Here is a 21,395-nt window from a genome sequence, read left to right as displayed (position 1 = left end):
CTTATCAGGACCACCACACGAATAATCCAAATACTTACTGCAAATATATTATACTATAGACAGATGTGTGTGTAAATAATAACTACGATAATAGAACGAGAAGCGCAACAGTGATAAGCGCCCCGTAACGGATCGCGCAACCGGCCGCGCCGCGGTGCGCGGCGATTGCCTATCGCACGATTAGCCGGGCGTCCGATCAAAATTGTCCTTTTTTTATATAAAAAATCATATACGTACGCATGTATATTATATATATACACATTTTTTTCTCCTTCTTTTTATTTGGCCGTTGTTTCGGTTGCAAAATTGCTGTCACCTTTCGCAGTTTTTTGTTTTTGGTTTTTTTTTTTCCCCGAGCGGAACTGCTGTGATTTTTTTTTGAGTTCTCTCTGGTCGTAACAGCTGTCACCTTCTTCTTCTTCTTCAGTTTTAGGGCGAAACAGCTGTCACCCTTTTCAGGCGAAACAGCTGTCACCCTTTTGCTGTCACTTTCATTTCTTTTATGTTTTTTTTTTTTTGACTCCCAAATTTGCGTCGCGTATTATGATATGTACATTTATATAAACATGAATACAATTCAGGAAAGGATAGAGAGAGAGAGCGAGAGTGAAAAAAAATCAATGATTTCTACGTACTATCATCGTGTGCGGATACTCCGCTCCCTTGCGGTTCTCGAAGCCGTACGATTCTATCATACTATCGTACGTACGGTGCCATATCCTCGAGGGCCTCTTCGACATGTCACCTTACCTAGTCATTTTTTTTTTTTTTTTTTTTTCCCCCTTTCCTTCGCTTCTTCTTCATTCTTTATGCATACTAATATACACCTGACAACTATTCTCATTACAAATACCATTTCCGATCACCTACCGAACTCGCCCCGACATTCGACATACATACATACACATCTTCAACAGTAGATACACGTTTTTATTTTTCATATTTCATTTAATACATATTCCTATTATCACATATTGTTATTATTGTTCTTCTTCACGCGTATCATCGTCATCGTCGTCATCGTCGGTCGTACGCACCGCTACGGCGACACGAATCATCATCATCGTCGCATCTCACCCGATTATATATCATCATCATCCCGATTTCGATTTTTTTTTTTTTTTTTTTTTTTTTTATAAGTCGATGACGTTTCACTTTTTACAGAACGAGCCTACTACTGCGCGCGGAGCTCGCGTCATTTTGCACGTAGACCGGAATCATTCATACTTATTATCGGTCTGTTTTATTCGTTCTTTCTTTTCTATTCATCTACTTCTATCATTCTCCCAACTCCTCTTTTTCCTTTCTTTATTTATATTTTTTCTAACTTCTATTCTTCTTTCTTTCACTTACGCCTTCCGATGATTCTACTACTACTACTACTACTACTATCCATCCCATTCGTGATACGATTCCTCGCAAACGACGGATCGTTATTATATTAATGTATTTTTTTTTTTTTTTAATTCTATTCTTTTCTTCTATCTTTTCGCGTCTCACTCGTTCGACATGTAATCCTACGATAGCCGTTAGTAGATCGATCAATCGTTATAATTCACTAGATAATATTCGCTCCCGACCCGGAGGCAGGTCTCTCTCTCGGCCCGGACGCTCTCCGGCGGTCCGTCGGCGTTCGCGTGTGTTACGTCCGGCCGCTTCGGGGGGCCCTCGCTCCGCCACCGGAGGCCCTCCGCGGCCGGCGGACGTCTCGGACCCGGGGCCGGGTCCTGCCCGACGGGGGCGGCGCGCGCCCGGGCCGCCAGCTCGCCGGGGAGACGCATTCGCGGCCGGCTTTCGGCCGCCCAACGCTGCCGCCCTGCAGCTTTTGCGCCTCTAAACGTCCGCCGCGCCGCGGCCCGGCCCCCGGGCCGGCCGACCCGGCCGCCGGCCGACGGCGGGACCTCCCGGCCGCGGGACCCGCCGCGCTCCGCGTCCCCGGGCGGATCCGTTCGGCCGCCAGGGCGGTTTTCGTCCGGCCGCCTAAGCATAAATGACAACACTTTTCATCGGCAAAATCGACAAGCGCGCACCGACCGTCCGCGACACGGTTTTTACCGACAGGCGAGAACGAGCGCCGTCTGACGACAAATACGGGAACTAATCGTCCCCCCGCAACCGCTCTACGCTCGCTACAGAACGCAACGCAACAAGACTCGCAAGATGGCAGACACAGCAGCACCCGCGGCCGCCTCCCCCCTGCCGGCGACTCCGGCCAAGAAGGCGAAAGCGTCCGCCGCCGCCGCCTCCAAGAAGCCGAAGGCGAAGCCCTCGCACCCGAAGACGTCCGAGATGGTGAACAACGCCATCAAGGAGCTGAAGGAGCGCGGCGGCTCCTCCCTGCAGGCCATCAAGAAGTACATCTCGGCCAACTACAAGGTCGACGCGGACAAGCTGGCCCCGTTCATCAAGAAGTACCTCAAGGGGGCCGTCGAATCCGGCGCCCTGGTGCAGACGAAGGGCAAGGGAGCGTCCGGTTCGTTCAAGCTGGAGGCGAGCAAGGCGAAGGCGTCGGCCGGCGGGGCCAAGAAGAAGAGCAAGCCCGCCGCGTCCGCCGCTTCCAAGAAGCGCGCCGCCCCCGCCAAGGAGAAGAAGCCGGCCGCGGAGAAGTCATCCGCCGCCGCCGCCGCCGCGAAGAAGAAGCCCGCCAAGAAGGCGGCCGCGGCTCCCGCCAAGGCGAAGAAGGCCGCCGCCTCCCCGGCAGCCAAGAAGGCGGCCGCGAAGAAGGCCGCCCCCGCCAAGGCGAAGAGCCCGACCAAGGCGAAGAAGACCGCCAAGCCGCCCACCAAGAAGCCCAAGGCGCCGAAGCCCAAGAAGGCCGCCGCCCCGAAGGCCAAGCCCGCGGCAAAGAAGGCCGCCCCGAAGAAGTAGGGGTGGAGTCGTCTTTGTCGTCGTCGCCGCAGCAGCCGCCGTTGCATATTGTCATATTGCACAGATCACGCAGAAGAGTCAAAAAGCCCTTGTCAGGGCTACCAAACGATTCACACACACACCTATTCGGAACACGCTCAGTCGTCTTTCGTGACTTTCGTGAATTTTCATTATTATTTATTTTCATCGAAATGGGATGATTTATTAAATATCTCTCGTATACCATATACGAACTACATGCACTCCCATGCCACACGAGCGTTCACACTCCGGCCTAGAATATTTCGCTCGACAGTCATTAGTCAGCGGACGTTGCGTCATAATATAAAATATAATATATATCGATACAAAGTACAACAGTTGTAGCCGACGTAAAGAAAACGTAGATTTAGAAATAGAATTAATTAGCTTAGGGACCTCGGTATGTGTTAGCAATGTACTACCCCCTCAATAAAGACTGAAATGTGTCGCTTTCGGGGGTGGTCTTTGCCCATACCGAGGAGAGAAATAGCTCTAGGTTAGATTAAGCTATTTTTAAGATATCTATAAGACTGAATATATTGTAATGTGTATACTGCTCTGCGGTGCGCGCTCGACTGCGCCGAAGTAGCGGAGTGGGGATGTCCTTATACGTGCTAGAGGGAGACGGTACGCGAATGCCCTCGCTCCCTCTACGCCGTGATTGGCGGACATACCCCCCTCCGCGATTGGTCAGGCACGGCCGGGCGGCGCTACGGCGAGGCACCCAGAGCGGGTATATATAGGGGTGTATTCAAGTTAATAAATCAGATTTCGACCGACTACCGCTGCGTTTTCTTCTCTCCGCCCCGCTTCTTCCCGACTTCGCTGCCCGCCCGGACTCATCGCCCCTCAGGAACATTCGACCGCCGCTACCCCCTGGACTTGGACTCGGATTTACCTTGGAGCTGACTGCACCCGGACTGGACGACGACGGAGCCGCCGCGACGACCCGACGGAGCGATACCGGACTTACGACCCGGTTGCCTGCTGCGTGCAGGTTGCGACTGCCGGTGCTACATACCGCCTTCGCCGGCTATCGCAAGGGATCTCTGGGCTTTCGGTGGATCTCTACGCGGGTAGATTCACCGTCGAGCGCGGCCGCGGGCTGAGACTTGCCCGGCCGCTCTGCGCTGACGCCAGCACCTGCGGCATCTACAGTACTTTGTGCTGCGGCGCGATTGCCTAGTCGCCGCGTCGCGTACAAGTTGGTCCTTCGAGCCGGATCTTCACCGCGGAGCGCCTAGAGATGACTTCGAGAACCCCATCGCTTCGCTCAGGGAGAGGAGGCACACCACCCAGAGAAGAACCGCCAATGGAAGGAGACTCTGTCGAATCGGATTCGTCAGAGGACACCGTCCAAAGGCTAAGAACGCAAGTTCGAAATCTCCGCGCTACACTACGAGACGTCGAGAGCAGCCGCGGACGCGCGGACGCGAATCCCGAGCCCGCGGCGCGTACAACAGACATGGACAACATCATGACAGTATTATCGAGGATGGCGGTACTATTAGAGGCTTCGCAAGGAAGGAGCCCGGCTTCAGTCCCAGAAGACGTCAGCAGGGTCGGCGCTTTGATCGCGCGCCAGTCCACTGCCAAGGATTTACCCGTCTTCGCCGGAGAGCCGCAGGAATGGGCCACGTTCAAATCGCAGTACACTCAGTCGACGGAGATGTGCTGCCTTTCGGATCCGGAGAACCTCCTGCGTCTACAACGCGCATTGAAGGGACGAGCTAGAGAATCGGTATCATCATTACTCGTGGACCCGAGCCAAGTAGGCGTCATAATGAAGACGTTAGAACTTCACTACGGTCAGCCGGACATCGTTGTGTCATCTCTACTGGAAAAGGTGAGAAGACTCCGCTGCATACAGAACGACGGATCGACGCAGGCATTAGTGGACCTATCGAGTGCAGTTCGGAACGCGATAGCGACCTTGGAAAGCTTCGGCGGGGACTACATGTCGACGCCTCAGCTGCTAAGCGAGCTAGTGAGCAAGTTGCCGCTGTGTATGAAGTTTCTATGGTGGTATAGCAGAAGGGGAGACCCCACAAGGCCCACCGCGAAGGATTTCGCGCTGTTTTTGGAAGACATGACGGAATCGGCAATGATAGGCGGCGGTATAGAGCCGCACGTATATAGCGGAAAAGACAGACAGCGCGAGAAGCCTCACAAGCGGGAGCAGGTGCATACAGTGATTTCTGTGGAGAAAAATGTGAATAGTGTCGTGTCATGTGTTTTGTGCGGACAGAGCCACTGGTTGCAATCTTGCCAGGAGTATCTAGAGTGTAGTGTCACAGAGAGATGGAACATAGTGCGACGGAAAAATCTGTGCTACGCGTGTCTAGCGAATACTCACCGGTATGTGAGTTGCAAAAATACGAGGAAGTGCGGCGTCGATGGGTGCCGCCGAACGCACCACAAAACACTTCATACGAGGGATCGAGCCGAAGTGCGCGAAGCTCGATCCGACTCAGACATAAGAGCGCCAGATAGCAGCGCCCGCCGGGATTCGCCCGCTGCTGCCGGCACCGGGGGCGCTAGACCACTCGCGGACGAGAGACAAGCCGCGAGTACGAGCGAAAGGAACATCGACTCCGGACACAGTTCCCGAGTCTACAACTTGGTTACGAGCACGCACGCTCGTGAGGAGCCAGTGCTCCTGAAGGTGATCCCCGTCACCCTAAGCGGTCCGCGCGGAGAAGCGGACGTCTATGCATTGCTCGACGAGGGATCAACCATAACACTGCTGGACTCGAAGATTGCCAACGACATCGCGGAACCAGGGGGTGCCCGAGGATTGAGGATTCACGGTGCTGGCGGGATGTGCGTTACCGATGCAACTTCGAGGAAGGTGACACTGGAGGTGCGCGGGACTGCGAAGGGACAATTCTCGCTCCGTGCAAACACGATTCGGAAGCTGCATCTACCGCCACAACCGGTGGCTAGTATAGATGGTAGGGTGCAGCATGTGCGCCCGCAATTACTGATCGGCCAGGACAACGCCTCACTTATTGTGTCAAGAGAGGCGCGTAATTGCGGGAACTACATCGCCTCCGAGACGGCCCTGGGAACGGTCGTTCATGGGGGGCGATTCCGCCAGACTTGCGTCAATACACTGATGGCGTTAAGTGCGGACCAGAGGCTGGAAGAGCTAGTCCAGCGGAACTATGCTGTGGATGCGCTGGGAATATGCGCTGCAGCGAAAATATCGCGCCAGGAGGCGCAAGCCATAGAGGTCATGAAGGCTACGACCCGTTTCCTACCTGAAGGGCGGTACGAGACGGGGCTTCTATGGAAGGAAGGCGGGCCTTGTTTGGAAAACAATCGCCGTATCGCGCTGAACCGCTTCTCAAGCTTGGAGAAAAAGTTCAGAAAGGATAGTCAATTCGCCGGGGCCTACCGAAGGAAGATTGAAGAATATCTCGCCAAGGGGTACGCGCGGGAATTGGCAACGGCCGAAATAGAGGACACTTCGAGTGGGCGATGGTACCTCCCCCACTTCGCAGTAACAAACGTAAACAAGCCCGACAAATTACGTATTGTGTTCGACGCCGCCAGCTTTTGTAACGGGGCCTCATTGAATGGCATGTTGGCCAATGGACCGGATCTCCTCTCATCGCTTGTGGGGAATATCATGCGATTTCGCGAGGGGAAGGTCGCGCTGGCGGCGGACATAAGGGAGATGTTTCTCCAAATAAAGATAAGGAAGGAGGACCAGCGGGCGCAGCTGTTCCTCTGGCGAAATAATCCCGACGAGGAAATTCGGGAGATGGTTATGACGTCTATGACGTTTGGCGCTGCATGTTCCCCGAGCAGCGCCCAATATGTGCGGAACCGGGTCGCGGAAGACCACGGGCAGGACATGCCCGCCGCCAGAGATGCCGTGCTTCGAAAGTTCTACATGGACGACTACATGGATGCTGTGGATCGCACGACAGATGCGATTCGATTGCGCAGAGAGGTCTGCGAACTTCTACAGCGGGGCGGGTTTACCCTCGCGAACTGGGCGAGTAACGATCCCGCAGTCCTAGAAACAATCCCCGAGGAATTGAGGGGCAAGTGCGCGCGAGACATTATCAGCGGAACCTCGACGACTGAGAGAGTTCTGGGGATAAAATGGGACCCGGTGACTGACGAGTTCCGCTTCAAGTTTGCGGCGTCACGGGAGGTCCCGGCCGGGAGGCCAACGAAAAGGAAAATCCTGAGCGAGGTCATGAGCATATTCGACCCGCTCGGGTTCGTCGGGTGTTTGACGATACGCCCACGGATTCTACTGCAAGATATCTGGCGATCCCACATAGGGTGGGACGAGGAGATAAGCATAGAACAGGCAGATAAGTGGCGCACTTGGATAAACATACTGCGCGAGACCGAGTGCGCCATCCCGCGGCGCGTGGCGAGCAAGGGCCAGCAGGTAGAGCTGCACGTGTTTTCCGACGCATCGGAACAAGCTAGCTGCGCCGTTGCGTATATCGTAGAGGACACCGCCGCCGGGAAAAGGGCGACATTTGTGGCCAGCAAGTGTCGGGTGAGCCCGTTACGGGCGCTGTCAATTCCACGCCTGGAATTGCAGGCCGCGCTTATAGCTGCGCGGCTAGCAGCAACCATCAAGAAGGAATGCGGCGTACAACTGCGGGAAACATTCTATTGGACGGACTCCATGACGGTGCTGTGCTGGGTCCGGAGCGATTCCCGCATCTACACGCCGTTTGTGGCCCACCGCCTGGGGGAGATAGATGAGCTCACGAAGGCTCGTGAGTGGCGGTGGGTTCCAGGGAAACAGAACCCGGCTGATCTCGGGACACGAGACGGCGAGATACCGGACATATCGCCGACCGGTGTATGGTTCAGCGGGCCAGAATTTATTAGAAGAGGAAGGGATGAATGGCCGCCGCTCAAGGTGACGACGGCAGCATCTCAATCAGAAGTGGAGCTTAAGTGCGCGGACAGCGCTATCGTTATGACAATGCTCCCCGACGAATTACGGTTTTCGTCGTGGAGACGTCTAATCCGGACTACGGCGTGGGTACTGCGGTTTGTAAATCGGTGCCGAAAAAGGAGTCCGGGGAGCGCTACGCTCACGGTCCAGGAGCTCGAGGAATCAGAAAGGGCATGGATAAGGATATGCCAAGAAGACAGCTACCAAGCCGAGATAGCTGCAATCAGACGGGGGGAGTGCCTCCCGCGGGGGAGCCGCTTGATAGGGCTGACCCCGTTCCTAGATAACGAAAGCGTCCTGCGAATGGGGACGCGCATAACCAAAGCGCCCGCTGTGAGCGAGCCCATGAAGGCGCCAGTAATATTAGACGGCGCACACGCATACACCCGATTGATGATCCGGCACTACCATGAGTCGCGACTGCACGCAAGCACGGAGCGAACACTCGGCGAGATTAGACAACAGTTTTTCATCACCCGACTGCGGACCAATGTGAGGAAAGTAATCTACGAGTGTCGCTTCTGTAGGATGCAGAAAGCGCGACCGCAGCCGCCGCTCATGGGACAATTGCCAGTCGGCCGCCTGGATCATCACGTCAGGCCGTTCACCCATTGCGGGGTGGACATGTTCGGGCCCGTACACGTCACGATCGGAAGGCGACGTGAGAAACGGTACGGGGCCCTGTTTACGTGTATGGTGACGCGGGCGGTGCACATAGAAGTCACACCGTCACTGAGCACCGACTCGACGATACAGGCGCTGAGAAGGATGGCCGCTCGCAGGGGGCACCCTAGTACCATATACTCGGACAACGGCACTAACTTCAGGGGAGCTGACAAGGAGCTCGCGGACGCCATGAGAGGACTGGCTGATGATCCCGAGCTCCAAAACGAGGCCACGAAGAGGGGAATCGAGTGGGTGTTCAATCCGCCATCGGCACCTCATATGGGGGGAGCCTGGGAACGGCTCGTCCGGTCAGTAAAAAGGGCGCTGATGGCAATACTTAAAGAACAGTACCCTCGGGAGGAGACGCTAATGACGGCGATAGCGGAGGCCGAGTATACAGTTAATACTCGCCCCCTGACACATGTTTCGCTGGATAGCCGAGACGCCGCCCCTCTGACACCGATGCACTTCCTCATCGGGTCGAGCGGGGCCCAACCACATTTGGCGGACTACAGAGGCGTACCGCCGGGAATATGCCTGAAGAAGCAATGGCGCGTGGCACAGAAGCTAGCGGATGCTTTCTGGAAGAGATGGATGCGGGAGTATCTTCCGACGCTACAACAGAGGCGAAAGTGGCAACAGGCTGCCGCACCTATTAGGGTCGGCGACATCGTGGTGATCACGGACGCAGCCCTGCCGCGGAACGAATGGCCGCGGGGGCGCGTCATAGCAGTCACCCCGGGGAAGGACGGACAAGTGAGGAGCGCCAGGGTCCAGACAGCCGCCGGAACATACACGAGACCCGCCATCAAGCTCGCCGTATTGCTGCTGGGAGACGACGTCGGCGCAAGGATGCCTCCTCGGCAGGGGGGAGTGTAGCCGACGTAAAGAAAACGTAGATTTAGAAATAGAATTAATTAGCTTAGGGACCTCGGTATGTGTTAGCAATGTACTACCCCCTCAATAAAGACTGAAATGTGTCGCTTTCGGGGGTGGTCTTTGCCCATACCGAGGAGAGAAATAGCTCTAGGTTAGATTAAGCTATTTTTAAGATATCTATAAGACTGAATATATTGTAATGTGTATACTGCTCTGCGGTGCGCGCTCGACTGCGCCGAAGTAGCGGAGTGGGGATGTCCTTATACGTGCTAGAGGGAGACGGTACGCGAATGCCCTCGCTCCCTCTACGCCGTGATTGGCGGACATACCCCCCTCCGCGATTGGTCAGGCACGGCCGGGCGGCGCTACGGCGAGGCACCCAGAGCGGGTATATATAGGGGTGTATTCAAGTTAATAAATCAGATTTCGACCGACTACCGCTGCGTTTTCTTCTCTCCGCCCCGCTTCTTCCCGACTTCGCTGCCCGCCCGGACTCATCGCCCCTCAGGAACATTCGACCGCCGCTACCCCCTGGACTTGGACTCGGATTTACCTTGGAGCTGACTGCACCCGGACTGGACGACGACGGAGCCGCCGCGACGACCCGACGGAGCGATACCGGACTTACGACCCGGTTGCCTGCTGCGTGCAGGTTGCGACTGCCGGTGCTACATACCGCCTTCGCCGGCTATCGCAAGGGATCTCTGGGCTTTCGGTGGATCTCTACGCGGGTAGATTCACCGTCGAGCGCGGCCGCGGGCTGAGACTTGCCCGGCCGCTCTGCGCTGACGCCAGCACCTGCGGCATCTACAGTACTTTGTGCTGCGGCGCGATTGCCTAGTCGCCGCGTCGCGTACAACAGTTTTTGAAAGAAAAGGCAACGCCGCGCGCGCCACCTGCAAAACTATTCACACAAACGCATCCGGATCACGCGTAGTCGGATCGTTGTCACGTGAATATGGGATGACCTACTATTAATCTCTCTCTCCTTGTATACGCGTACACTCCCACGACACGTGATTGTTTCCGGCCTGGAATCTTTCACTCGAGAGTGATTAGCGACGTTACTTACGCCCACAATATACATACATTGTATAAGTAAGTAAACTAAGTTTGAGTTCTCTCTGGTCGTAACAGCTGTCACCGTTTCCAGGCGAAACAGCTGTCACCCTTTTGCTGTCACTCTCATTTCTTTTATGTTTTTTTTTATTAAGACTCCCAAATTTGCGTCGCGTATTATAATATGTACATTTATATAAACATGAATACAATTCAGGAAAGGATAGAGAGAGAGAGCGAGAGTGAAAAAAAAATCAATGATTTGTACGCACTATCATCGTGTGCGGATACCCCGCTCCCTTGCGGTTCTCGAAGCCGTACGAGAGAGAAAAAAGAAAGAAATAAAGCAAAGCTCTATCCATCCACGTAGGTAATTGTATTGTGTTATTTAAATTTCGAAAAGCGAAAAACGGTTACGACATGGGTCGGTCAGGCAGTTGTTGGCCCTGAGAAGGGCCGTTTTTTGTTTTCAAATCGCATTCACATCGCGCGTAGCAGCGCGGTGCGGTGGTGGCGGTGGCGTGCGGGCGTCGGGACGGCCGGGGCGAATGTATCTCGCGCTGCGTGCGGTGCGGTGAAGAGCGGTGAAGAGCGGTGAAGAGCGGCGAAGATCGGCGACTTAACCTCCGAAACCGTACAGGGTGCGGCCCTGGCGCTTCAGGGCGTAGACGACGTCCATGGCGGTGACGGTCTTCCTCTTGGCGTGCTCGGTGTAGGTGACCGCGTCCCTGATCACGTTCTCGAGGAACACCTTCAGGACGCCGCGCGTCTCCTCGTAGATGAGACCGGAGATGCGCTTGACGCCGCCTCGGCGGGCCAGACGGCGGATGGCCGGCTTCGTGATGCCCTGGATGTTATCGCGGAGGACTTTCCTGTGTCGCTTGGCGCCTCCTTTCCCCAGACCTTTTCCTCCCTTTCCGCGACCGGTCATCTTCTCTGCGTGTGGTCTTCTTTTCGGTTACAGTAGTCGCTGCTCGCACGGTGCTCTACCGTGCGTGTGTAGGATTCGTGTGGCGTTTTTCGCCGGCCGGGGCCGCTTTTATGCACCAGACGTGCGCCCGCGTCTCCCCTCGCCGCCGAGCGATCCGACAGCTACGACGACACGCGCGCCGTCTCACTCTCGCGCGCGAGCAGCGAGGGCGAGAGGCGAGAGGATCGGCGCGACTCGGTATCGCGTCACGCGAATATATGTCTCAGTTTGTTATATGCATAACATTATTCCAGGCTAGGTTTTGAGTGTTTTTCGTAATTTTTCTGCATGCACATTTCTCCGGGGAGGATGCGATTGTTTCTCCACTCTATCTCCCGTCTCGCTTCACCGTCGAGCCCGTCCCGTCCCGTCCCGTCCCGTCCCGTCCCGTCCCGTCCCGTCCCCTCCGTCCCGCCCGACCGCCCGGCGGTTGGGAATATTCGAATCGGCCAATGGCGTCGGCCCATCCCCCCCCACGGGGGAGACGGTATTTTCGATAAATATGACGCGCCCGGGAAATTTTTCCGAATAGAGAGAAGAATCCTACTCAGCTACAGCCATGGCACGTACGAAGCAGACCGCTCGCAAGTCCACCGGGGGCAAGGCGCCCAGGAAGCAGCTGGCCACGAAGGCGGCCCGCAAGAGCGCCCCGGCCACCGGCGGCGTGAAGAAGCCCCATCGCTACAGGCCCGGCACGGTCGCGCTCAGGGAGATCCGCCGCTACCAGAAGAGCACCGAGCTGCTGATCCGCAAGCTCCCCTTCCAGCGCCTGGTGCGCGAGATCGCCCAGGACTTCAAGACCGACCTCCGCTTCCAGAGCTCGGCCGTCATGGCCCTGCAGGAGGCGAGCGAGGCCTACCTGGTCGGCCTCTTCGAGGACACGAACCTGTGCGCGATCCACGCCAAGCGCGTCACCATCATGCCCAAGGACATCCAGCTGGCCAGGCGCATCCGAGGCGAGCGCGCCTAAGCGAGCTCTATGCGACGAGACGCGGCACGATTTTCGGTCGGTCGGTCGATCGGTCTGATTGACTAACACGCAGTACAGTGGTATCGGGCGGCCGTCACCTCGACCCGTTCCGATCGGTCGATCGATTCGAATAAAAATGGTCCTTTTCAGGACCGCATACACCTTAATCATCCACAATCGAATTCGCCAGCAGTATGATTTTGATACTCGTAGCAGTATGATTTCGATACTTGAGTAAAAAAAAAAAAAAAATATATATAATAATAATAATAATAATAATAACTTCCAATAAATTAATATGTATTTTACTCGCGAATCAATAGTAATTTTAAACATTCAAATCACGCAAGAGTACCGGAACGTACGATTTATTAATTTCATTATCGTCTCAGCGCTGAGATCATGTCGCATTTCGTTTTAATTACCTAACGTCCAAGCGCGACACGGCTCATCATGACCCTACTCAGGCTTTGACTCTTATTAATTTCATATATTTCACGAGTGAAAATTCTAAACAAAAACACTCGCCGAGATCATCTCGTATTGACACGCGTCGTAAGTTGCGTGCGCCGGGCGCTTTACCCATCGCGCATTCATTTACTTGCGATTTTTATTCATTTCATTATCAGTGTTTCTAGCATATCATATCGGTACTACCATACTATACCACAATTCAGGTCCGCGCACACGGACGGAACGGTCCTAGCGCGCTTCGGATATATTTCTTAAATGTACATAAATAATGAGAATAGTTATAAAATCAGCGAACGGGTAACGATTGGCAATAAATACATGTGGCGGTCCTGAAAAGGACCTTTGTGTACACTACTCTGCGAGATGATGATGAAACGGGCGGAGGAGTCCGGGGAGTAGAGAGAGAAGAGTGGAGGATGAGCGGGCGCAGAATCATCATTCTTACGCCTTCTTCTCGGTCTTCTTGGGCAGGAGCACGGCCTGGATGTTGGGCAGGACGCCTCCCTGGGCGATGGTCACCCCGGAGAGCAGCTTGTTCAGCTCCTCGTCGTTGCGAATGGCCAACTGAAGATGACGGGGGATGATCCTCGTCTTCTTGTTATCCCTGGCGGCGTTGCCGGCCAACTCCAGCACCTCGGCGGCCAGGTACTCCATGACGGCGGCCAGGTACACGGGCGCACCGGCGCCGACCCTCTCGGCGTAGTTGCCCTTCCTGAGCAGCCTGTGGATACGGCCGACGGGGAACTGCAGACCGGCGCGGTTCGAGCGGGACTTTGCCTTTCCCTTCACTTTGCCTCCCTTTCCGCGACCCGACATGGCGAGTGGTCGGAGATCTGAACTGGTTCTCTGCGATATGCGAAGCGAGGATGTGCGAGCTGGAGTGCGCGCACGTTGCGACCGTCGAGAGGTGAGTCAAGTCAAGTCAATGGCGAAAACGGGCGCACACACCTTATTTACGCCCTCCGCGAAGCGCACGCAGCGCCGCCGGGACCGGTCCCGCGGGGGGACCCTCCCCTGCCGCCGGCCCGGACGGCCCGACCGGCGGCCCTGGCTGGGTGCGCCGACCGAAGTGACAAAAACGGTCGATTTTTCAGTTTGCGCCACGCACACCGCACAGTACAGACAGTCCACCGCGACTCCTCTGCTCCACTCTACGCCGCATCTATTCCGAGATAAGAAGAGACAATGCCGCCCAAGACGAGCGGAAAGGCAGCCAAGAAGTCGGGCAAGGCCCAGAAGAACATCTCCAAGGGGGACAAGAAGAAGTCGAAGCGCAGGAGGAAGGAGAGCTACGCCATCTACATCTACAAGGTGCTCAAGCAGGTGCATCCCGACACCGGAATCTCCAGTAAGGCGATGAGCATCATGAACAGCTTCGTGAACGACATCTTCGAGCGCATCGCCGCCGAGGCGTCCCGTCTCGCCCACTACAACAAGAGGTCGACGATCACCAGCAGGGAGATCCAGACCGCCGTCAGGCTGCTGCTGCCCGGGGAGCTGGCCAAGCACGCCGTCAGCGAGGGCACCAAGGCCGTCACCAAGTACACCAGCTCCAAGTAGGCGCCAGCGCCAGCGCCAGCGCGTTGAAACACGACGCGACACGCACACGGACGCGCGATATTCGTCTGCACCGAATATTGTAATCTATACACACCGACATCGTCATCATCATAATAATCATCGACATCAACAGCGCCGTCGTCGTCTACGTTAAACCATCTAATACAGCGCAATTAACAAAGGTCCTTATCAGGACCACCACACGAATAATCCAAATACTTACTGCAAATATATTATACTATAGACAGATGTGTGTGTAAATAATAACTACGATAATAGAACGAGAAGCGCAACAGTGATAAGCGCCCCGTAACGGATCGCGCAACCGGCCGCGCCGCGGTGCGCGGCGATTGCCTATCGCACGATTAGCCGGGCGTCCGATCAAAATTGTCCTTTTTTTATATAAAAAATCATATACGTACGCATGTATATTATATATATACACATTTTTTTCTCCTTCTTTTTATTTGGCCGTTGTTTCGGTTGCAAAATTGCTGTCACCTTTCGCAGTTTTTTGTTTTTGGTTTTTTTTTTTCCCCGAGCGGAACTGCTGTGATTTTTTTTTGAGTTCTCTCTGGTCGTAACAGCTGTCACCTTCTTCTTCTTCTTCAGTTTTAGGGCGAAACAGCTGTCACCCTTTTCAGGCGAAACAGCTGTCACCCTTTTGCTGTCACTTTCATTTCTTTTATGTTTTTTTTTTTTTGACTCCCAAATTTGCGTCGCGTATTATGATATGTACATTTATATAAACATGAATACAATTCAGGAAAGGATAGAGAGAGAGAGCGAGAGTGAAAAAAAATCAATGATTTCTACGTACTATCATCGTGTGCGGATACTCCGCTCCCTTGCGGTTCTCGAAGCCGTACGATTCTATCATACTATCGTACGTACGGTGCCATATCCTCGAGGGCCTCTTCGACATGTCACCTTACCTAGTCATTTTTTTTTTTTTTTTTTTTTCCCCCTTTCCTTCGCTTCTTCTTCATTCTTTATGCATACTAATATACACCTGACAACTATTCTCATTACAAATACCATTTCCGATCACCTACCGAACTCGCCCCGACATTCGACATACATACATACACATCTTCAACAGTAGATACACGTTTTTATTTTTCATATTTCATTTAATACATATTCCTATTATCACATATTGTTATTATTGTTCTTCTTCACGCGTATCATCGTCATCGTCGTCATCGTCGGTCGTACGCACCGCTACGGCGACACGAATCATCATCATCGTCGCATCTCACCCGATTATATATCATCATCATCCCGATTTCGATTTTTTTTTTTTTTTTTTTTTTTTTTTATAAGTCGATGACGTTTCACTTTTTACAGAACGAGCCTACTACTGCGCGCGGAGCTCGCGTCATTTTGCACGTAGACCGGAATCATTCATACTTATTATCGGTCTGTTTTATTCGTTCTTTCTTTTCTATTCATCTACTTCTATCATTCTCCCAACTCCTCTTTTTCCTTTCTTTATTTATATTTTTTCTAACTTCTATTCTTCTTTCTTTCACTTACGCCTTCCGATGATTCTACTACTACTACTACTACTACTATCCATCCCATTCGTGATACGATTCCTCGCAAACGACGGATCGTTATTATATTAATGTATTTTTTTTTTTTTTTAATTCTATTCTTTTCTTCTATCTTTTCGCGTCTCACTCGTTCGACATGTAATCCTACGATAGCCGTTAGTAGATCGATCAATCGTTATAATTCACTAGATAATATTCGCTCCCGACCCGGAGGCAGGTCTCTCTCTCGGCCCGGACGCTCTCCGGCGGTCCGTCGGCGTTCGCGTGTGTTACGTCCGGCCGCTTCGGGGGGCCCTCGCTCCGCCACCGGAGGCCCTCCGCGGCCGGCGGACGTCTCGGACCCGGGGCCGGGTCCTGCCCGACGGGGGCGGCGCGCGCCCGGGCCGCCAGCTCGCCGGGGAGACGCATTCGCGGCCGGCTTTCGGCCGCCCAACGCTGCCGCCCTGCAGCTTTTGCGCCTCTAAACGTCCGCCGCGCCGCGGCCCGGCCCCCGGGCCGGCCGACCCGGCCGCCGGCCGACGGCGGGACCTCCCGGCCGCGGGACCCGCCGCGCTCCGCGTCCCCGGGCGGATCCGTTCGGCCGCCAGGGCGGTTTTCGTCCGGCCGCCTAAGCATAAATGACAACACTTTTCATCGGCAAAATCGACAAGCGCGCACCGACCGTCCGCGACACGGTATAAATTTTTACCGACAGGCGAGAACGAGCGCCGTCTGACGACAAATACGGGAACTAATCGTCCCCCCGCAACCGCTCTACGCTCGCTACAGAACGCAACGCAACAAGACTCGCAAGATGGCAGACACAGCAGCACCCGCGGCCGCCTCCCCCCTGCCGGCGACTCCGGCCAAGAAGGCGAAAGCGTCCGCCGCCGCCGCCTCCAAGAAGCCGAAGGCGAAGCCCTCGCACCCGAAGACGTCCGAGATGGTGAACAACGCCATCAAGGAGCTGAAGGAGCGCGGCGGCTCCTCCCTGCAGGCCATCAAGAAGTACATCTCGGCCAACTACAAGGTCGACGCGGACAAGCTGGCCCCGTTCATCAAGAAGTACCTCAAGGGGGCCGTCGAATCCGGCGCCCTGGTGCAGACGAAGGGCAAGGGAGCGTCCGGTTCGTTCAAGCTGGAGGCGAGCAAGGCGAAGGCGTCGGCCGGCGGGGCCAAGAAGAAGAGCAAGCCCGCCGCGTCCGCCGCTTCCAAGAAGCGCGCCGCCCCCGCCAAGGAGAAGAAGCCGGCCGCGGAGAAGTCATCCGCCGCCGCCGCCGCCGCGAAGAAGAAGCCCGCCAAGAAGGCGGCCGCGGCTCCCGCCAAGGCGAAGAAGGCCGCCGCCTCCCCGGCAGCCAAGAAGGCGGCCGCGAAGAAGGCCGCCCCCGCCAAGGCGAAGAGCCCGACCAAGGCGAAGAAGACCGCCAAGCCGCCCACCAAGAAGCCCAAGGCGCCGAAGCCCAAGAAGGCCGCCGCCCCGAAGGCCAAGCCCGCGGCAAAGAAGGCCGCCCCGAAGAAGTAGGGGTGGAGTCGTCTTTGTCGTCGTCGCCGCAGCAGCCGCCGTTGCATATTGTCATATTGCACAGATCACGCAGAAGAGTCAAAAAGCCCTTGTCAGGGCTACCAAACGATTCACACACACACCTATTCGGAACACGCTCAGTCGTCTTTCGTGACTTTCGTGAATTTTCATTATTATTTATTTTCATCGAAATGGGATGATTTATTAAATATCTCTCGTATACCATATACGAACTACATGCACTCCCATGCCACACGAGCGTTCACACTCCGGCCTAGAATATTTCGCTCGACAGTCATTAGTCAGCGGACGTTGCGTCATAATATAAAATATAATATATATCGATACAAAGTACAACAGTTTTTGAAAGAAAAGGCAACGCCGCGCGCGCCACCTGCAAAACTATTCACACAAACGCATCCGGATCACGCGTAGTCGGATCGTTGTCACGTGAATATGGGATGACCTACTATTAATCTCTCTCTCCTTGTATACGCGTACACTCCCACGACACGTGATTGTTTCCGGCCTGGAATCTTTCACTCGAGAGTGATTAGCGACGTTACTTACGCCCACAATATACATACATTGTATAAGTAAGTAAACTAAGTTTGAGTTCTCTCTGGTCGTAACAGCTGTCACCGTTTCCAGGCGAAACAGCTGTCACCCTTTTGCTGTCACTCTCATTTCTTTTATGTTTTTTTTTATTAAGACTCCCAAATTTGCGTCGCGTATTATAATATGTACATTTATATAAACATGAATACAATTCAGGAAAGGATAGAGAGAGAGAGCGAGAGTGAAAAAAAAATCAATGATTTGTACGCACTATCATCGTGTGCGGATACCCCGCTCCCTTGCGGTTCTCGAAGCCGTACGAGAGAGAAAAAAGAAAGAAATAAAGCAAAGCTCTATCCATCCACGTAGGTAATTGTATTGTGTTATTTAAATTTCGAAAAGCGAAAAACGGTTACGACATGGGTCGGTCAGGCAGTTGTTGGCCCTGAGAAGGGCCGTTTTTTGTTTTCAAATCGCATTCACATCGCGCGTAGCAGCGCGGTGCGGTGGTGGCGGTGGCGTGCGGGCGTCGGGACGGCCGGGGCGAATGTATCTCGCGCTGCGTGCGGTGCGGTGAAGAGCGGTGAAGAGCGGTGAAGAGCGGCGAAGATCGGCGACTTAACCTCCGAAACCGTACAGGGTGCGGCCCTGGCGCTTCAGGGCGTAGACGACGTCCATGGCGGTGACGGTCTTCCTCTTGGCGTGCTCGGTGTAGGTGACCGCGTCCCTGATCACGTTCTCGAGGAACACCTTCAGGACGCCGCGCGTCTCCTCGTAGATGAGACCGGAGATGCGCTTGACGCCGCCTCGGCGGGCCAGACGGCGGATGGCCGGCTTCGTGATGCCCTGGATGTTATCGCGGAGGACTTTCCTGTGTCGCTTGGCGCCTCCTTTCCCCAGACCTTTTCCTCCCTTTCCGCGACCGGTCATCTTCTCTGCGTGTGGTCTTCTTTTCGGTTACAGTAGTCGCTGCTCGCACGGTGCTCTACCGTGCGTGTGTAGGATTCGTGTGGCGTTTTTCGCCGGCCGGGGCCGCTTTTATGCACCAGACGTGCGCCCGCGTCTCCCCTCGCCGCCGAGCGATCCGACAGCTACGACGACACGCGCGCCGTCTCACTCTCGCGCGCGAGCAGCGAGGGCGAGAGGCGAGAGGATCGGCGCGACTCGGTATCGCGTCACGCGAATATATGTCTCAGTTTGTTATATGCATAACATTATTCCAGGCTAGGTTTTGAGTGTTTTTCGTAATTTTTCTGCATGCACATTTCTCCGGGGAGGATGCGATTGTTTCTCCACTCTATCTCCCGTCTCGCTTCACCGTCGAGCCCGTCCCGTCCCGTCCCGTCCCGTCCCGTCCCGTCCCGTCCCGTCCCCTCCGTCCCGCCCGACCGCCCGGCGGTTGGGAATATTCGAATCGGCCAATGGCGTCGGCCCATCCCCCCCCACGGGGGAGACGGTATTTTCGATAAATATGACGCGCCCGGGAAATTTTTCCGAATAGAGAGAAGAATCCTACTCAGCTACAGCCATGGCACGTACGAAGCAGACCGCTCGCAAGTCCACCGGGGGCAAGGCGCCCAGGAAGCAGCTGGCCACGAAGGCGGCCCGCAAGAGCGCCCCGGCCACCGGCGGCGTGAAGAAGCCCCATCGCTACAGGCCCGGCACGGTCGCGCTCAGGGAGATCCGCCGCTACCAGAAGAGCACCGAGCTGCTGATCCGCAAGCTCCCCTTCCAGCGCCTGGTGCGCGAGATCGCCCAGGACTTCAAGACCGACCTCCGCTTCCAGAGCTCGGCCGTCATGGCCCTGCAGGAGGCGAGCGAGGCCTACCTGGTCGGCCTCTTCGAGGACACGAACCTGTGCGCGATCCACGCCAAGCGCGTCACCATCATGCCCAAGGACATCCAGCTGGCCAGGCGCATCCGAGGCGAGCGCGCCTAAGCGAGCTCTATGCGACGAGACGCGGCACGATTTTCGGTCGGTCGGTCGATCGGTCTGATTGACTAACACGCAGTACAGTGGTATCGGGCGGCCGTCACCTCGACCCGTTCCGATCGGTCGATCGATTCGAATAAAAATGGTCCTTTTCAGGACCGCATACACCTTAATCATCCACAATCGAATTCGCCAGCAGTATGATTTTGATACTCGTAGCAGTATGATTTCGATACTTGAGTAAAAAAAAAAAAAAAATATATAATAATAATAATAATAATAATAACTTCCAATAAATTAATATGTATTTTACTCGCGAATCAATAGTAATTTTAAACATTCAAATCACGCAAGAGTACCGGAACGTACGATTTATTAATTTCATTATCGTCTCAGCGCTGAGATCATGTCGCATTTCGTTTTAATTACCTAACGTCCAAGCGCGACACGGCTCATCATGACCCTACTCAGGCTTTGACTCTTATTAATTTCATATATTTCACGAGTGAAAATTCTAAACAAAAACACTCGCCGAGATCATCTCGTATTGACACGCGTCGTAAGTTGCGTGCGCCGGGCGCTTTACCCATCGCGCATTCATTTACTTGCGATTTTTATTCATTTCATTATCAGTGTTTCTAGCATATCATATCGGTACTACCATACTATACCACAATTCAGGTCCGCGCACACGGACGGAACGGTCCTAGCGCGCTTCGGATATATTTCTTAAATGTACATAAATAATGAGAATAGTTATAAAATCAGCGAACGGGTAACGATTGGCAATAAATACATGTGGCGGTCCTGAAAAGGACCTTTGTGTACACTACTCTGCGAGATGATGATGAAACGGGCGGAGGAGTCCGGGGAGTAGAGAGAGAAGAGTGGAGGATGAGCGGGCGCAGAATCATCATTCTTACGCCTTCTTCTCGGTCTTCTTGGGCAGGAGCACGGCCTGGATGTTGGGCAGGACGCCTCCCTGGGCGATGGTCACCCCGGAGAGCAGCTTGTTCAGCTCCTCGTCGTTGCGAATGGCCAACTGAAGATGACGGGGGATGATCCTCGTCTTCTTGTTATCCCTGGCGGCGTTGCCGGCCAACTCCAGCACCTCGGCGGCCAGGTACTCCATGACGGCGGCCAGGTACACGGGCGCACCGGCGCCGACCCTCTCGGCGTAGTTGCCCTTCCTGAGCAGCCTGTGGATACGGCCGACGGGGAACTGCAGACCGGCGCGGTTCGAGCGGGACTTTGCCTTTCCCTTCACTTTGCCTCCCTTTCCGCGACCCGACATGGCGAGTGGTCGGAGATCTGAACTGGTTCTCTGCGATATGCGAAGCGAGGATGTGCGAGCTGGAGTGCGCGCACGTTGCGACCGTCGAGAGGTGAGTCAAGTCAAGTCAATGGCGAAAACGGGCGCACACACCTTATTTACGCC

General features: G+C 54.6%; 9 protein-coding genes across 9 annotated transcripts; 5 read left to right on the top strand and 4 right to left on the bottom strand.

Annotated features, from left to right (window-relative positions):
- The first annotated feature begins 4,135 nt into the window (after positions 1-4,135).
- Positions 4,136-10,214, top strand: LOC148309035 (uncharacterized). Its single transcript, XM_088260676.1, has 2 exons — positions 4,136-9,334; positions 10,026-10,214. Exons 1-2 carry the CDS (start codon positions 4,136-4,138, stop codon positions 10,212-10,214), a joined length of 5,388 nt encoding a protein of 1,795 aa, XP_088116802.1.
- A 525-nt stretch (positions 10,215-10,739) lies between these two features.
- LOC148309034 (histone H4) lies at positions 10,740-11,445 on the bottom strand. Its single transcript, XM_088260715.1, has one exon. The coding sequence runs from the start codon at positions 11,361-11,363 to the stop codon at positions 11,052-11,054; it is 312 nt and encodes a 103-aa protein (XP_088116841.1). The 5' UTR covers positions 11,364-11,445; the 3' UTR covers positions 10,740-11,051.
- Positions 11,446-11,961: 516 nt separating this feature from the next.
- On the top strand, positions 11,962-12,372 carry LOC148309033 (histone H3). The gene has a single exon (XM_088260675.1). It carries the CDS (start codon positions 11,962-11,964, stop codon positions 12,370-12,372), a length of 411 nt encoding a protein of 136 aa, XP_088116801.1.
- Positions 12,373-13,287: 915 nt separating this feature from the next.
- Positions 13,288-13,662, bottom strand: LOC148309032 (histone H2A). The gene has a single exon (XM_088260674.1). It carries the CDS (start codon positions 13,660-13,662, stop codon positions 13,288-13,290), a length of 375 nt encoding a protein of 124 aa, XP_088116800.1.
- A 369-nt stretch (positions 13,663-14,031) lies between these two features.
- Positions 14,032-14,406, top strand: LOC148309031 (histone H2B). Its single transcript, XM_088260673.1, has one exon. It carries the CDS (start codon positions 14,032-14,034, stop codon positions 14,404-14,406), a length of 375 nt encoding a protein of 124 aa, XP_088116799.1.
- A 2,273-nt stretch (positions 14,407-16,679) lies between these two features.
- Positions 16,680-17,572, top strand: LOC148309030 (uncharacterized). The gene has a single exon (XM_088260711.1). The coding sequence runs from the start codon at positions 16,759-16,761 to the stop codon at positions 17,464-17,466; it is 708 nt and encodes a 235-aa protein (XP_088116837.1). The 5' UTR covers positions 16,680-16,758; the 3' UTR covers positions 17,467-17,572.
- Positions 17,573-18,330: 758 nt separating this feature from the next.
- LOC148309029 (histone H4) lies at positions 18,331-19,035 on the bottom strand. Its single transcript, XM_088260716.1, has one exon. The coding sequence runs from the start codon at positions 18,952-18,954 to the stop codon at positions 18,643-18,645; it is 312 nt and encodes a 103-aa protein (XP_088116842.1). The 5' UTR covers positions 18,955-19,035; the 3' UTR covers positions 18,331-18,642.
- A 517-nt stretch (positions 19,036-19,552) lies between these two features.
- Positions 19,553-19,963, top strand: LOC148309028 (histone H3). The gene has a single exon (XM_088260672.1). The coding sequence runs from the start codon at positions 19,553-19,555 to the stop codon at positions 19,961-19,963; it is 411 nt and encodes a 136-aa protein (XP_088116798.1).
- Positions 19,964-20,876: 913 nt separating this feature from the next.
- Positions 20,877-21,251, bottom strand: LOC148309027 (histone H2A). Its single transcript, XM_088260671.1, has one exon. The coding sequence runs from the start codon at positions 21,249-21,251 to the stop codon at positions 20,877-20,879; it is 375 nt and encodes a 124-aa protein (XP_088116797.1).
- Between the last annotated feature and the right edge of the window lie 144 nt (positions 21,252-21,395).

The sequence above is a fragment of the Brachycentrus maculatus genome, unplaced genomic scaffold (genome assembly GCF_059751285.1).
Source record: "Brachycentrus maculatus isolate JH-2025_06_01 unplaced genomic scaffold, ASM5975128v1 h1tg000141l, whole genome shotgun sequence".
NCBI lineage: Eukaryota > Metazoa > Arthropoda > Insecta > Trichoptera > Brachycentridae > Brachycentrus > Brachycentrus maculatus.
Note: the sequence above shows the minus strand (reverse complement) of the source record. Positions and strands in the feature narration are given on the sequence as shown.

Coding starts and splice junctions, on each gene's coding strand:
- LOC148309035 (XM_088260676.1), top strand. CDS start 4,136: ATGACTTCGAGAACCCCATCGCTTCGCTCAGGGAGAGGAGGCACACCA. Junction 9,335..10,025: donor TATTGCTGCTGGGAGACGAC/GTCGGCGCAAGG, acceptor TGCTGCGTGCAG/GTTGCGACTGCCGGTGCTAC.
- LOC148309034 (XM_088260715.1), bottom strand. CDS start 11,363: ATGACCGGTCGCGGAAAGGGAGGAAAAGGTCTGGGGAAAGGAGGCGCC.
- LOC148309033 (XM_088260675.1), top strand. CDS start 11,962: ATGGCACGTACGAAGCAGACCGCTCGCAAGTCCACCGGGGGCAAGGCG.
- LOC148309032 (XM_088260674.1), bottom strand. CDS start 13,662: ATGTCGGGTCGCGGAAAGGGAGGCAAAGTGAAGGGAAAGGCAAAGTCC.
- LOC148309031 (XM_088260673.1), top strand. CDS start 14,032: ATGCCGCCCAAGACGAGCGGAAAGGCAGCCAAGAAGTCGGGCAAGGCC.
- LOC148309030 (XM_088260711.1), top strand. CDS start 16,759: ATGGCAGACACAGCAGCACCCGCGGCCGCCTCCCCCCTGCCGGCGACT.
- LOC148309029 (XM_088260716.1), bottom strand. CDS start 18,954: ATGACCGGTCGCGGAAAGGGAGGAAAAGGTCTGGGGAAAGGAGGCGCC.
- LOC148309028 (XM_088260672.1), top strand. CDS start 19,553: ATGGCACGTACGAAGCAGACCGCTCGCAAGTCCACCGGGGGCAAGGCG.
- LOC148309027 (XM_088260671.1), bottom strand. CDS start 21,251: ATGTCGGGTCGCGGAAAGGGAGGCAAAGTGAAGGGAAAGGCAAAGTCC.